The 15,770-nt window shown below is 47.7% G+C and overlaps 3 protein-coding genes across 3 annotated transcripts in view; 2 read left to right on the plus strand and 1 right to left on the minus strand.

The window, feature by feature from the left end:
- Nucleotides 1-4,200, plus strand: part of crlf1a (cytokine receptor-like factor 1a) — a 5,537-nt gene extending 1,337 nt beyond the window's left edge. Inside the window, 6 exon segments of the mRNA XM_056295412.1 lie at nucleotides 646-803; nucleotides 2,652-2,726; nucleotides 2,923-3,016; nucleotides 3,363-3,414; nucleotides 3,416-3,545; nucleotides 4,050-4,200. Of these exon segments, the coding sequence (XP_056151387.1) occupies nucleotides 646-803; nucleotides 2,652-2,726; nucleotides 2,923-3,016; nucleotides 3,363-3,414; nucleotides 3,416-3,545; nucleotides 4,050-4,073 (533 nt within the window). The 3' untranslated portion in view covers nucleotides 4,074-4,200.
- A 5,009-nt stretch (nucleotides 4,201-9,209) lies between these two features.
- Nucleotides 9,210-11,461, plus strand: odf3l2a (outer dense fiber of sperm tails 3-like 2a). The gene is given in 11 exon segments (XM_056296467.1): nucleotides 9,210-9,258; nucleotides 9,858-9,881; nucleotides 9,884-9,930; nucleotides 9,932-9,968; nucleotides 10,241-10,305; nucleotides 10,308-10,356; nucleotides 10,634-10,710; nucleotides 10,712-10,776; nucleotides 11,108-11,282; nucleotides 11,284-11,352; nucleotides 11,354-11,461. Coding segments are annotated over 11 exon segments (765 nt in total).
- Nucleotides 11,462-11,715: 254 nt separating this feature from the next.
- On the minus strand, nucleotides 11,716-15,506 carry ebi3 (Epstein-Barr virus induced 3). Its single transcript, XM_056295413.1, is given in 6 exon segments — nucleotides 11,716-12,168; nucleotides 12,693-12,857; nucleotides 13,614-13,731; nucleotides 14,134-14,272; nucleotides 14,358-14,472; nucleotides 15,413-15,506. Coding segments are annotated over 6 exon segments (738 nt in total). The 3' UTR covers nucleotides 11,716-12,061.
- Nucleotides 15,507-15,770: the final 264 nt, after the last annotated feature.

The raw sequence follows: 15,770 nt of genomic DNA on the forward strand, positions 1-15,770 counted from the left end.
TGAGTCCTCAGACTGTGTGGTGCTAAAATCTTTGTGATGGTTAGGCATCCGGGTGGCGTAGCGGTCCTATTCCGTTGCCTACCAACTCGGGGATCGGCCGGTTTGAATCCCTGTGTTACCTCCGGCTTGGATGGACATCCTAGAGACACAATTGGCTGTGTCTGTAGGTAGGGAAGCCAGATGTGGGTATGTGTCCTGGTTACTGCACTAGGCGCCTCCTCTGGTTGGTCGATGTGCCTGTTCGGGGGGTGGGAGGACTGGGGGGAATAGCGTGATCCTCCCGTGCACTGCGTCCCCCTGGTGAAACTCCTCACTGTCAGGTGAAAAGAAGCGGTTGGCGACTCCACATGTATCGGAGGAGGCATGTGGTAGTCTGCAGCCTCCCCGGATCGGCAGAGAGGGTGGAGCAGCAACCAGAACAGCTCAGAAGAGCGGGGGTAATTGGCAATGTATGATTGGGGAGAAAAGGGGGGAAAATGCCCCCCGCAAAAAAAATCTTTGTGATGGTTTCCAAAGCAACTCTGAATCCAACACGCAAATGACCAGAATAACGCTTCAATTTGGTGTTAAAGTGTGTAACGTTTCACATAATGCAGATGTGAGATCTGTCTGTCGTCCTCTTCTCCCCCCCTCCTCTTCCTCCAGTGACTACGGATCCCCCGTCAGGTGTGACGGTGAGTCGCGTCGGGGAGCTGGAGGACCAGCTGAGCGTCCGCTGGGAGGCCCCGCCGGCCCTCAAAGACTTCCTCTTCCAGGCCAAGTACCAGATCCGCTACAGGCTGGAGGACAGCCAGGACTGGAAGGTACAGGACACATCATGGACAGTCGCTGCACCCGACACACAGGACACATGGTCTGACAGAACTAGATAGACCCGCCGCACCACAAAAGGACGACACAATCATACACACAAATATGCATGTTCTCTCTTGCTCTCTGACACACACACACACACACACACACACACACACACACACACACACACACACACACACACACACACACGCCACACATAACGTGACAGCGGCATTTTCTCAGCTGTTTCTCATCCTTGTCACGAAATCATTCCTAATTTAGTCTGACTGAGACCTGCCATGCCAGATGGGGTTAATTCAAGAGCCAATCAAAAAAATCCATTGATCAATTTCCCTGGGTAAAAAAAACAAAAAAACAAAACAGCGCGGGGCCCTTACATGTGCACTAATTTGAAAAATTCGAACACATGCAGGACTCATACATTACACTACGTTATGGTTAAAGTACAGCATCTATAGCCATGCAGACGGTGCTCTCTGAGTCCTCTCTGAGTCTGTCTGAGTCCTCTCTGAGTCCTCTCAGAGTCTGTCTGAGCCTCTCTGAGTCCTCTCTGGGTCCTCTCTGAGTCCTCTCAGAGTCTGTCTGAGTCCTCTCTGAGTCCTCTCTGGGTCTTCTCTGAGTCCTCTCTGAGTCCTCTCTGGGTCCTCTCTGAGTCCTCTTGGAGTCTCTGAATCTCTCTGAGTCCTCTCTGAGTCCTCTCTGAGTCCCTCTCAGAGTCCTCTCAGAGTCTCAGGGTCTGTCTGAGCCCTCTCCGAATCCTCTCTGAGTCCTCTTAGAGTCTCAGAGTTTCTCTGGGTCCTCTCTGAGTCTCTCTGAGTCCTCTCTGAGTCTGTCTGAGTCCTCTCAGAGTCTCTCTGTGTCCTCTGGGTAAGAGCGAAGATTCTTCAGTAATTAAGGGGGAATTACACAGATGTAATGTAAGCAAGTCTTTGCTAGCAAATGGAAACGGGAAGGAGGGGGGGGCGGAGGGGGGGAGGGCAGAGACGAGACGTGTCTCGGAGGCCGAGGAGAGACTCAAAACAAATCTGAGCGGCTTCAAGGTGCTTTCGATGGCGCAAAACAAACGACATTTCCCCACGAACCGGCGCTAATCATGAGGTCATGCTCAGGAATGAAGGAGTACATCTCGACGGTTAATGTCTTCAATATGGCCGCGGAGGAGCTGAGCGGTGACTTCTCCGTCTGCTCCCCTGTGTCAAATCATTAGCCCTCCGATGTCTGTAATTTTCATGCTTCTGTGTTCTGTTGTAGTCATTCAGGGCAAGTGTTTACAGACAGCATGCCAGAGACAAAGTGGTTATGAAAGGGGGGGGGGGGACCATGGGATGAGCTTATTAGCTTTGGGCTACGTGTGAGCACCCATGTTCGTGTGTGTGTGTGTGTGTGTGTGTGTGTTGGCTTGTCTGTCCTTAGGTATGTCTTCTGTCTCTGCATGTTTGCATCGCTGTGTGTGTATGTGTGTGTGTCACCCTAGTTCTGTCTGTGTGGCGCCCCTGAAAGTGTTTCTCACATCTTCGTCCATGTGTAATTAATGTATCTCCGCAGATTCCGACCTGTAATAAGGAAAAGAGAGCAGACTTTCCCCAGAGGACAGACAGATGTTGGAATTGTGTTTTATAACTCGCTGATTAGGAGCCACTAAACAATGTGGTGTACATGTTTGTTTAGGTCTGTGCATGGTTTGCGGTCGCGGTTTCTACATCTTGCTCCCGGCTCGCTTCCCACCTCTTTTTTGCCCCGTTGCGCTCAGGACTGCGGTCAGAGACCTACATCAATCACATTTTTTTTTGTGTGTCTGTTTGTGTTTTTGTTTATTTGTGGCATTTTCCACATAGGTGATGGATGATGTGGGCAACCAGACATCTTGTCGACTGGCTGGACTGAGACCAGGGACTGTGTATTTTGTTCAGGTATGGTTTGTTGCATGTGTGTGTGTGTGTGTGTGTGCTTGTGCGTGCCAGTGGTTTGTCTGCCTATCTGGGTATCTGTGTTGTTGACTATGCGCGCCCGTGTGTGCTCGTTGTGTCCATCTTTGGGCAAACGCGCTTGCAAAGTATCCGCCCAAATTCAGTGTGTAATAACTTTATAATGTCGCATTTTCCTCAGGTCCGCTGCAACCCCGTAGGCATCTACGGCTCCCGCAAAGCAGGCATCTGGAGCGAGTGGAGCCACCCCACCGCTGCATCGACCCCCCTCAGTGGTGAGGACAGGCACGCACACGCACACACACACACACACACACACACACACACACACACACACACACACACACACATACACACACACAAACACACCAATTTTTATTCCTCTCTAAATCTGCTCTCTCTCTGCCGCCCCATCAACTTTTCCTTTCATCGTGGCGTTCGCCCGTAAACGGTTCACCTCCTACTCTCTTACTCTGCTCCTCCACCTCTCCCCATGTTCAGATGTATTCTTCCTCCTAATTTCCTCGTTTTCGCTTTTCTAATTGCATCTCCCTCCACCTCCACCCCCCCCCCCCCGCCGCTCCTCTCTCTCTCTCGCTCTCTCTCTGCCTCTCTGTGCAGAACGACTGATGTCAGGCTCCTGTGACTCAAAGTCGAGCGGAGACTCCAACTCACCTGCGGAGGGAGCTGAAGCAGTTCTTCAGCTGGGTACGGAAGCATGCCTACGGCTGCAGCGGCATGTCGATGAAGCTGTACGACCAGTGGAGAGTGTTGATGCAGAAATCCCACAAAGCTCGCAACCAGGTAGGTAAGCATCACTGTTGGAGCATGAGACTGAATATATGCATATGTAACGGAGCGCACAAACATGTACATTTCTTGCATGCACAGCACCCACATATACATTTACGGCACATACACACACACACACACACACACACACACACCACGTGCATATAACACTGAAATACATGCACGAACACATGCATTCAGTGCGCACGACACACAGACTCCAACACACATGCCATGGAGGTTCCATGAGTAAGCAGGTTTTCTTTCCAAGCAAACACTACACCAGCTAATTTTAATTTAAGGAGGACTATTTTGATTTAAGAGGAATAATCAGTGAGATCAGCTGGTGCACTGTTGGGTTGGAAAGAAAATCTGAATACACACGGACCGCCATGATGGCACATAATTGAATACCGCTGCACATACACATGGGTGACAGACATGCACAGACTCAAAGTTAGACTATTTGTGAAGACTGCAGATGATTTCTAACAGGCGTCTTCTTGTGTGATTTAGGTACTCCAAGGGGATAAGTTATAGCACCTGCTACACCCAGGCCTCCGAGTCAAGACAGCCTGTCAAGACAACATGAGTGTGATTTGTATGTTTGCCTGTGTGTGTGCGCGTGGGCTGTGTGTGTACAATAAATAGAGAGAGTGAGAGAGAGTGAGAGAGAGCGAGAGAGAGAGAGAGAGAGCGAGAGAGTGAGAGAGAGAGAGAGAGAGAGAGAGAGAGAGAGAGAGAGAGAGAGAGAGAGAGAGAGGAGAGAGAGAGAGAGAGAGAGAGAGAGAGAACAAGAGTTCTTGTGTTTGTATGTGTGAATTACAAAGACATTGTGCTCTGCAACTTTTGCATGCACACTAGTCATGCAAATGAGCGGACATCCGAAGACAAACTGAGGGCTTCTTCTTCTTCTTCTTCTTCTGCTTCTTCTTCTACTTCTTCATGCGAGCTGCACCCGTCTCAGACATTATAAACATTGTTTTGCCAGACACGGTAAAGCCGACACAGGTTGAGAACGGACGGTTGGCATGGATCTCCTACTTTCATGGCATGGGAAAAAAAAGAAAAAAGAAAAAAAGAGAGAATATTTGGCTACTTCACTTTTAAGAGAATATTGATTGTGATTTCTGAGTTCAAAGGGTCCACAGCGTGTGGGAATAGCTGCATATGCACGGCCAAGGTATGCCTGTTTTCAGCGCGCATGACTTGGAAAGGTGAAGGGTGTTTGGATGAAGCGGCTGCATGATGTGCTCTGAACGTGCTGAGAATAAAAAAGACGAGACGGCGGGGTCAGACAATGTGAAAGCGTCCGACGAGTGTTGCACATGTGTTCTAGAAACGCTCTAGAAGGGCGCGAGAGGGATCACGACCTTTGTAGGAGCTCACCGCGGCCACCCTGAAGATTTCAACGCAAACCTAATGGATCTCCGGCGCCATCTAGTGGTCACTCACCTCACACTTTAAAGACGTTCAAGGACCAGGCCAACGGAACAAAGCCCCAAATTTCACTGTATTCATTGGGGGAGGGGGGGAGGGGGGAGATCAGTACAGTATTTCTTCTAATCCATGCTTTGTTATGTAAGCGGAGTATGCAGCGAAACAGTCCACCCAGTTCTGTTTTTGGGGGAACAGTATGTGACTGATGACATAATGATGTTTGTGTTTCATTGCCCTTTATTTTTGTACTGAATTGTACCATCATATTTAAAAAAAATGTGTAAAATTATGTTTTATTTCTTAAGTTATGTATAGCGAGTAAAAAGACAGAAAAGCTTAATGACTGAAGACGGTGTCATTCTGCTATGTTGTTTCACGCGATGACGCTGACGCACATCATTTCTTCATTTCCTCTGTCCTGGTCTGATAGTCGTCTCTTGTGGGGGAATATGACTTTACTGCTTTGCAACAGGAACACATGATATTATTAGCTGATGTGGGACTTTTTTTGTTTTTAATCATGTGGTTGATGTGTCCAAAGCTAACAAGATGAAGATGATGACTTTATAATCCCCCCCCCCTCAAATTTCCCTGCAAAACAACAAGGCATGTGTTTTCGAGGAGTTTTGTTGCATGCAGAAACCGTCCCTTTGCAACCCTTCTCAAATCCTCCTCTCAGCCTGAAGATATTTGGGTACCGAAAGGTCCCACAAAACTCTTCATGTCGGTGCGGGGAGAGTGGTGCTAGTATGAGAGCACTTGCACTGTCATACCTGTCTGGGTTGGTTGCACAATTAGACTAACCAGGGGAAGACATAACAAACCTATTAACCACAGCGTATAGATTAGCGTCCCTCTTAGCTTCCTTATGGCAGAGGGGATGTTGTAGGGATTCAGGCAGACTGGCCTTCAACCAGGTTCCTCTCTGTACAGGAAGAAAGCATCTGCTCTGCTGGGATAAATCCCTACCAGGAAGAATGTTCCTTGGTTGATCCAGCACTTGATCTCCCTTAGAGGATTATCGTATGATATCCCCCCTCATCAACTAGGATTAGAGATAACGAGGTCTGGTCAGCGATTGTATTTAGCTGACGTTAAATTCTTTCAAGTTCAGCAAGGAAATTCTAATTCAGGCAAGAATATGACGACGATGAAAGGATGCTGTCATCAACCCAACATCGCCCCCCCCCCCCCAAAAATCCTGTGATTCCATCTTGTGAGCTGTTGTTTCGTCTGCTTGTGAAGCCCTCTACAGTCCTTTGGTCTCCGACATCAACTGACAGCTCTTCCACCCCGAAGAACCTGCAGATGTCTAACGGTTTTCATCTGCATAATCCCATTTCGCAATGAATCTATTCCCCCATCTCCGTGCCGGCCTCAGCACAGTGAGTCATGTCCTCTAACACGCTTCCCCTCTCCTTGTCTTACCTGGTGGCAGTGTAACCCAAGCCCGTATATGTCTCTTGCCCTGCACTGATGTCACAGCAGAGTCCTGCTACCAAACCTGGCACCGCCACAATCACCGTTACTTAATATTTAACCAGTGTGTCTTTGGTTAGGGCTCTGCTCCCGGGGGCTTTAGTTACCCCTGTCTTTAGGGATTATCATTAAAGTATAACTTGTGGGTAAGTGGCTGAATGTGGACCAGAGTCTGCCCCGCCAGGAGCCAAATACGTCCTGCTCAGCCAAATGTTAATGCTAGATTAGCCAAAACCATGGACCATCAATCAGGCCTTTCTGCCACAGCTACTTTCATTTCCAGCCTGAGAGCGAGGCCAGTGCTCAAATGAGACCCGTATGAGCTGCGGCGGGGAGGAAAGAGAGACTGCAGGCGAATCTGGGAAACCGATTTGTGCGTTCCGCCATTCAGCGGCGCCACCATTACTGCATTGGCATTGGCAAGCCGTAGTTGAGTCAGTGTCTACTGCTTCCTGCAGAGTAGGACAGCAGCATGGGTAGTAACCCTAACCCCAGATGAACAGAGATTGACTATACTGTTTACCAAAACCTACCGTGCTGTTGTTATTGGGAACAGAGTCTTTTCTGGCAGTATTCCTGATCCACTTCTGGCGAACATCTTGGTCCTCTGCGCGCCCGGGGACTCTATGTAAAGAGTATGGCCTCAGACAGGGGCACTCTTCATGAAGTACAGGCTTGCATGTTTCGCATTGAGTCCCCCTTCTTTTCCCCCACCCCAGTTGTACCCCACTCTTCCGAGGCCATCCCGGTCACTGCTCCACTCCCCTCTGCCGATCCGGGAGGGCTGAAGAGTACCAAATGCACCTCCGATAGGTGTGGAGTCGCCAGCCGCTTCTTATCACTGACAGTGAAGAGGTTTCGCCAGGGGGACGTAGCGCGCGGGAGATTCACGCTAGTCCCTCCCCCCCCCGAACAGGCGCCCCGACCGACCAGAGGAGGCGCTAGTGCAGCGACCAGGACACATACTTACATCCGGCTTCCCACCCGCGCACACGGGCCAATTGTGTATGTAGGGATGCCCGACGAAGCCGAAGGTAACACGGAGATTCGAACCGGCGATCCCGTGTTGGTAGGCAACGGAATAGACCGCACCACCCGAACACCCCCCCCCCCAAAAAAAAGTTGAAGTTTGGAGCAAGCTGAGAACTGCACAGGTTCTCCCCGAACTCCTAGACGTCGTTGTCAAAAGTAACGTTACATAGAAAGTAAAAGTAAAAGTTAAAAAAAAGTACACTCTCTTATGACAGCTTGGACGCGCGTGTATTGTAGGGAGACGCAACCGCAGTAATTGCAACTTGTTTACTTCCGGTACGTCCCCCGGATTCGTGAATATGTTATGACTGGAGCGAGCGAGGAAATGCCGGATATGACAAAGCTGTGGCTTGGCATTTTTTTTGTTTGCTTTTTATACTTTTCTGACTATCTTTGCCATTAATGACCAGTCTTTTTTGGGATCTTACTGTGTCGCGCAAGAAAATGCCCCAGATAGGGCTATCCAGTATTTCTCTCGGGAGTTTTCAGGGATTTCCAACAAGAGACAGTTGCTTGTCCCCCTGAATCTGAACTCAATTTGTTTGAGCATTCAACCACATCAGTCGAGTGTAAGTCCTGTCCCCCCCAAAAAAACTTTTATTTACAACAAAGAGGTATACAACTGTTACACAGAGAGAGAGGAGAGAGAGAGAGAGAGAGAGAGAGGAGGAGAGAGGAGAGAGAGAGAGAGAGAGAGAGAGAGAGAGAGAGATGAGAGAGAGAGAGAGAGGAGAGAGAGAGAGAGAGAGAGAGAACTTTGTACAGACCAAGAGAGTCCAAAGTCCTCTCACAGTTCAAATAAAATGTACTCTCTTTAAGATATCAGAAGTCTTTATAGCTTTTTTTTTGTTTTTCACATCGTCAATTAAGGCGCCAGACTGCTCGAGTTCAACAAGGAACCGATGAAAGCAGGGTTTGGAGTCAGACCGTTTAGGTTTGTGGAGATGTGGACTTTACCAAGCATAATCAAAAGTCCTGTGTTTGTTAAGGGGAAGTGAGCTGACTGACTCGTGCTATTAGTAACACCGCGTTACAGCACACACACACACACAGACACACACACACACACACACACACACACACACACACACACACACACACACGCTGCCGTATCACTTCGCTGAGTGTACCACGTGTTCTGTTGTACTGCAGAGGCCCAAAGCCTTGCAATACGATGACAAATGGGCCACATTTTATGTTGCTACCGATAAGACCAAGACGATCTAGAGAACACCGTCTTGTACGCTTTCCCGCCGGAGTCCCTCGCCCCTCAGCAATGCACATCCCCCCTTTCCTGTATATGCGATATTGTATGAAAAAAAAACCTCCGATACTTGAATTTGAGATCAAATTTGTTTGCAAGTCCCAAATCCCCTCTTTTAACTCAATAGCCCCCCCCCTCCTGTTCTCCTTGGTTTTCGGAGCTATCGAGGACCCCAGAATAGGCTCGCTCGCTGCAGCCGTAAGCAGAGATATGCTGCGAGAGCCTTTTGTCATGCTCGGGCCCCTGGAAGAGGGAGGTGAGCAGCAGATTTGGCCATTGTCGGGATAAGGTTTCTCTGCCTTGTGTGGTCATGTATAATTCAGGCTGGGAGGCTGTGGTTTTTACTCGTGCAGGCCCACACAAAGAGAGGCATGTGTCTGACGTGACAGAGGAGCTGGAAGAGGAAGAAGGAGAAGAAGAGGAGGAAGAGAGACAGAGAGAAGGAAGAAGGTGGAACGGTTATGGAAGAGATGGTCAAGAGACGCCCGCTAATCGCTAGCAGAGAGAGAGGTTAGTTAAAAGAACCTGTGTGTGTGTGTGTGTGTGTTGTGTGTGTGTGTGTGTGTGTGTGTGTGGTGTGTGTGTGTGTGTGTGTGTGTGTGTGTTTGTGTGCACATAAGAGTGTGCTTTTGTGGGGTCATCCACGTTTGCAAGTGTACCCTGTATTCTGCCTGGTTTTAAAGCCTCTGACAGCTACATACAATCACGTTTCACAGCCTGTTTGAAGCTTCTGCTTCATTTACAATCCAGTTTCAATCAGCAAAGATATCAACATGCATAACCATAAAAAAAAAATCCAAATTATTGCCTGTCCTTTTAGAAAGCATATAAATGTCTTTAATGGCTGTTGTAAACTTGTTATATCTCTTACTGACACCAACTTTTATTGACTTTTAAAAAGGAGACCCACTGTACCATGATTTTTTAAGTTCCCCTTGCATATATGCGAGCGGCTCACTAAGCCCCGATCCATGGTCCATGTGGTGTCTGACTAACCGGAACATATGGAGCCCAAGCCTAGAAATGACGGAGACCATAGATCGCCTGGTGTTCAATCCACTGTATCCATTCATTGTCTATTGTCATCACCGTCCTTCTCTGGTTGCTAGGGCCGGGACCTGGTCGCTACGCTCTGCCCCTACGGTCGGTTACATCAACCATGATGTCACCAAGCCCAGCAGCCCCTGCCTACTCCTTCCACAGCCGCATGAGCAGCGCCAGTGCGTTTTCCACCGACTGCATCACTCACTATGACACCCACAGCGATTTAACTACTAGAGTATCTGTTCACCTGCGAGCCTGTCGCTAGCCAGCATAGTCAGAACTCCTTCAGTGCAGCAGGAGCATCTGCATCGGTATCACAAAGATGCAGATGCGATGAAGCAATTTCCTCATGAAGAGCTAAGTTGACGTCAGTTATATCATTACCTAACCCGGCTTACGGACCAGGGAATGACGGCGCTTCTTTTGTGATGGGCTCTGTTTTCCACAGTGGTCTCTGTGGACTCCAGCCCAGGTCCCCGGTACCACATTGATGCCAAGATGACCCGGTTTGGCCCGCGTGGGGAACCCCGTCCTACACCATGCTGGGCAGGGGACGGCGTGCCGGTGAGACACATTCAAAATAACCGGCCCTCTCTCATCGCTCTACCGTCCTCATTTTCTCAAAAACCAGAGTCGATGAAACGGTAAATCCCTTTTTCAGTTCAGTTTCTGGAGCTTTAACTGGCACTCAGAGAGCCAGAGGGTTATACCTGACATCCAGGAGAGGGTAGTGACAAAATCTCTCTTATCTAAGTCACTTTGACACACTATCTTCATCTTTGAGTAGAGCAGAATATTGCCTGCATACAACACATTTCCTGTCTCTTTGTCTCTCATATAGCACAGTTGCTCCAGACGCCAGGGCCAGGAGCTTACAGCCCAGAGAACGCTCCACCACTAAACTCTCATCGCAGACCGCCCATGTTACACCATCGGCTCCCGCACCCGATACCGATCTGTGGATACTGTGCCTGCGCCCAACAGGTGAGCCCAGGGAGGCAGAGGAGAGAGAGAGAGAGAGAGAAGAGAGAGAGAGAGAGAGAGAAGAGAGAGAGAGAGAGAGAGAGAGAGAAGAGAGAGAGAGAGAGGAGAGAGAGAGAGAGAGAGAGAGAGAGAGAGAGAGGAGGAGAGGAGAGAGAGAGAGAGAGAGAGAAGGAGAGAGGAGAGAGAGGAGAGAGGATGAGAGAGAGAGAGTTTCTGAAAGAGTCTACTGCGAGTCTTAAACTCCTCTACCACGGAGATTCATGAAACGTGCCGGATCTGAATTCCTCTAAATTCACCGTGCGTTGCCGTCGTTTCTATCCCGTTCTACCAGGTACACACACTCCCCAATCTGATGGGGTTCCCAGATTCCCAACAAGTCGTCCAGCGCCAGGTACAGCTTCTCAAGGCGGATGGATGTCGGAGGCCACCCCTCCGAGGACCTGTCCAAGACCCCCGGGCCGGGACGATACAACAGCACCAACCCGGATGTCTACCTACAGCGCCAGCCCCACCTTCTCCATGCAGGGACGCACAAAGAGGCCAAGCTACTCTTTAGCCGTCCCAGGGCCCGGGAACCCACAGCCCAGAGAAAGTGCTGGTGCACCCTCCCCAGACCGCCGTCATTCACCCTGGTGTCAGGCACTCTGAGTTTGTCACCCCGCTGGTGGTGGACGTAATTGACTGACATCTCATGAAGCAAATATGAAAGTATGACTTTGCTTTTGAAAGTTTTATTTCATTCAGGACATGACGAATCAACCGACAAAAGACCAACAAACCGCTAGGGTGGAGAATGAAACCGAGCCTTCTTTTCTGCATTGCAATGACTGGTAACACACTCTATGATGTCTATAATCATTATAAACATACTTATGATGCATTATAATCTGCTTATAGCTGTATAATTATAGTTATAAGCGCTCATAAATATTCATAATGCTCAATAACAAGTCAGTTGAGTCATTAGAGTGAGTTTTTTTTGGGAAACATTGCGTTAGCGAAATGTAAATTTTCATCATTCAGTTGTTCATCATCAAAATCAACACATTATGAATATTTATGAGCGCTTATAACTATAAGCTATAAGTATAATTTGCAAGTATATGTATAATGCATTATAGACATGGGCGTCATAGAAAGCATGTTACCTAATGCTTATTGAGGACAAGTGTGTAAACGGCATGTCTTTGTAAATAAAAACAAAACCAACATTAACTATTACTTGCATTGTTTGTGCATTTTAAAAAGATGAGGACAATAAATAACAAGATGTGACTTAAAGGCTTTAGGGCATTGTCATGGGGACTGTAACGGGCGCGCTCCATTGGCTGCACTCTCCCAGGCCCAGCAGCTCCATAGCACACACCTGCAGCTGGCCTGGCAGCAGCCCCCCTCAGGTCCACCGTGCTGGCTCTCATACGGACCCAGCCTGGAAGGGGGCAAAGGTGATATGAGAGTTTCAAAATAAAAGCAAGAAAAAGGACCAGCTACGCTATCAATGTTGCGCAACAAAGCAATACTTCCTTGTTTTCAGTGTTTAATTTTATCACAAAAGTTTAAAATAAAAGAACAAAACCGGGAACTGGTTTTGGTAGCAGAATTTCCCTTTTTTTGTCTAATTTTGTTTCGCCCCACGTGTTCATACGTGACTGTGCACATTTCTGGACACAGACAAGTCTATCATAGTGTGTCATAGTGACCTGATAATGTTCAGCTATTTTATCAGCTGTCCCAGCCAACCGAATGGCTTTTCAGACCTGCCCACAAGAGGCGAAGGTAATAAACTACCCGGCACAGTGGGGAAACCAGCAGAACTGTGCGGCTACGGCCCCCTATATCACATGCTACGTTATTCTATATTCTGATGCCATGACGCTGTAAAAATGTCAGCCACACAGGAGCTAGCCGAAACTTACATGCAGCGTTTCTTTAATTGCCCCTGTTCTCCCATTGGTAGCGGATCTGGTATTTTAGGGGAAAGATATTCAGATTTGACCAAGTCGGGGGAGGGGACCATTTCACAGACAGCTTCCTGAAACCTACAAGGGAAACCTGCACATCTGCGGGAGGGTCTGGTTTCACTACAGAGCAACAGAAACAGAAACAGAGACAGAGAGATGCATCAACCGTGCCAACATTTCCCTCGGCCAATGAATTCACAGTCACACTACACCACGCGTAGTGTGTCATACACAGAAGTGAGCTGAGAGATTTGATGCAATAACACTGGCATGCTCAATTCAGAAATAATGGGCTCTCATAGTAGTCTATACGTCTCAGCAGAATAACCCGGGGGTGTGTGAATGATATCAAACATAACCCCCCCCCTCTCCCCCATTTTTTTCTCCCCAATTGTACCCGGCCAATTACCCCACTCTCCGAGCTGTCCCGGGTCATTGCTCCCCCCCCCCCCACCGCCCCGCTGATCTGGGGAGGGCTGCAGACTACCACATGCCTCCTCCGGTACATGTGGAGTCACCAGCAGCTTCTTTTCACCTGACAGTGAGGAGTTTCGCCAGGGGGACGTAGCGCGTGGAAGGGTCACGCTATTCACCCCCAGTTCCCCTCCCCCCTGAACAGGTGCCCCCCACCGACCAGAGGAGGCACTAGTGCAGCGACCAGGACACATACCCACATCCGAATTCCCATCCGCAGACACGGCCAATTGTGTCTGTAGGGACGACCGACCAAGCCGGAGGTAACATGGGGATTCGAACCGGCGATCCCCGTGTTGGTAGGTAACGGAATAGACTGCTATGCTGCCCGGATGCACAACTCAAACTGCATTTTTAAACCGCATATTCGTGTATTGGATTGCATTTGACTCAGGCCCTTACCGATGTCCTCCATCATAAAACTTGTTAAATGCGAGCTGTTGCCCAGAGGGGTGATGGCCGTCAGGTTGAATATGTAGTCCGTAAGAAGCTTCAGGTCCTCCAGGTGGCAGTACCAGAGCTGCAGCAGACAACATGTAATACTGAGTAATGTAGCTTTAATAATGCAACTGCATGCATAGGACTACTATATGATAATGCAAAGTCCCTCATGTCAGTGTATTGCAGATATTGTCTCATCTTTGTAAGTCTTATTTTTTCTTTTTTCAGGAAACAGAGAGAAATTGGATTTAACTGATTTAATTTCTGTGTTTTCTTCTCCATTTCCAACCATAATATCCATATGTGGAAATTTTACATGCTTCGTCAATGGTATAACGTAGTACATCTCAACATCAAAAAGGTTTTGACTTGTGGCTCGCTCTATCAGCTGTCAATCACAGTTGTCGAGGAACAATTAAGAAGACCGGGATTTGTGCAGAGCGATAACACAGATGTCAGCAGTTGACCTGCTTATCATTACCTGCCTGGCTGACGGGGAAGCTGTCGAGTTCGCTATCGGTGAGGAAGAGTTGGACAATAAGATGCTGCACTGCTTGGTGACTGACCATCTGTGCCTCTCCCTGTCGTTCATGGAGAGACAAACACAGGCGTGCAGGCAACTTGAACACATATTGATCAGCCACAGTTTTTGTTTCTGTTGGTGGTATTTTGCTTGTTCAGTTCAGAGGTGGTCCACAGGGTTACCTGTAGGAGGCAATGTACTGTGTGGGAAGATGATGTGGAGGTTCAGCCCAGGAGCAGAAGGTTTGCTTAGGTAAGCCCGCACACCAGCATTTCACCGTGGGTCCGGAGGGAAGAACTGAAAGAGAAATTATATATTGAAAATGTTATATATACATATTCCTATTGCAAAGTAGAGAAGAAACGTCTGCGCTAGTATGCAATAGTCAAATAGTTATTTCAGTCTCAGGTGTGCAGGCTATATCCGATAGAGGTTCAAGAATGATAATAATACTGTAGAAAGACATGTCCACACTAGGGGTTGGCATTGCAAAATTAGCAAAAACTGCAATGGGAAAGGACCAAATAAGTCAAAAGTCAGAGATGCCTCAACCTCCTGAAATCTTGCTGTTCGGCAATGTGTGGGTTATGTTTTTATTTTCAGCAGAATATTGTGCATACAGTCACTTCTTACAATTGATGTGTGCTCATCAGTCGTCACCGTCTCTAATAATCACAACTGACTGATATCTAATAAAGGCACCGCCATTAATCAGGAGATGGGAATATAAAATCAGTATTGTCACATATTGCATCCTGTACCGATGCTGATGTGTACTGGATAGATATGGCTGACCATTCATCGTAGGTGGAAAAATAACTGGGCATGGTGCTAAACTCCACACAGCAATGTTTAGCAAACTGATGTTACAAACTGAGAATTTATATCAGCTTTTTTTTCTTTTCTTTTTTAATTTTCAGATTCTGAATGCCATTCGAGTTGAAAACATGATAAAAACAGTAGTGTAGCAGAGGTTAAATGCACCTAAATGCTGCAGAGTAGAGTTGACCTACCTTATACAAATTGCACGAATCCACAATTTACACCAAAGTCAATAGTGTCAAACCGACGTATGTTATCGAGATAGTGTATTTCAATGAGACATGCCCAAATTGCCCATATTGGTAGTTGGCTGCTGTGTGATGATCCGTGACTGACGTTCAAGAGTCACCCATGGTTTTATTTACCATTACATCACCGGATAAGATATGTCCCTCAGAGTTAGGCACATACTCACCCCCTGATGCAGCAGTTGGCCTCAGAAGGTCGACTGCATTGCTTCGCAGGATCCAGTTGAGAAAAATGGCAAAGAAAAGTCTCCATACAACCATCGCTCTGGCGTGTTGAAGTAAACAGGGTGTAATCAAATAATTGACCTGTTATGTAATTGAGATGATAGCCGACCTTTGCTTCCAAAGAAAAAAATATCTGCAAAGGGCAGTAAAGTTTCTATTCTATTCTATTCTGTCCTATTCTGTTGTTTTTTTCTTTCTTTTGTTCTTTTTTTACATTTGTGCTCTTTTTGTTCTGTTTGTCGTGTATTCGGCCCTCTAGGCTGTGTCAAAGTACAGAGATAATGCTTTCCATTGAGGTCT

The sequence above is a fragment of the Lampris incognitus genome, chromosome 16, assembly GCF_029633865.1.
Source record: "Lampris incognitus isolate fLamInc1 chromosome 16, fLamInc1.hap2, whole genome shotgun sequence".
Lineage (NCBI taxonomy): Eukaryota > Metazoa > Chordata > Actinopteri > Lampriformes > Lampridae > Lampris > Lampris incognitus.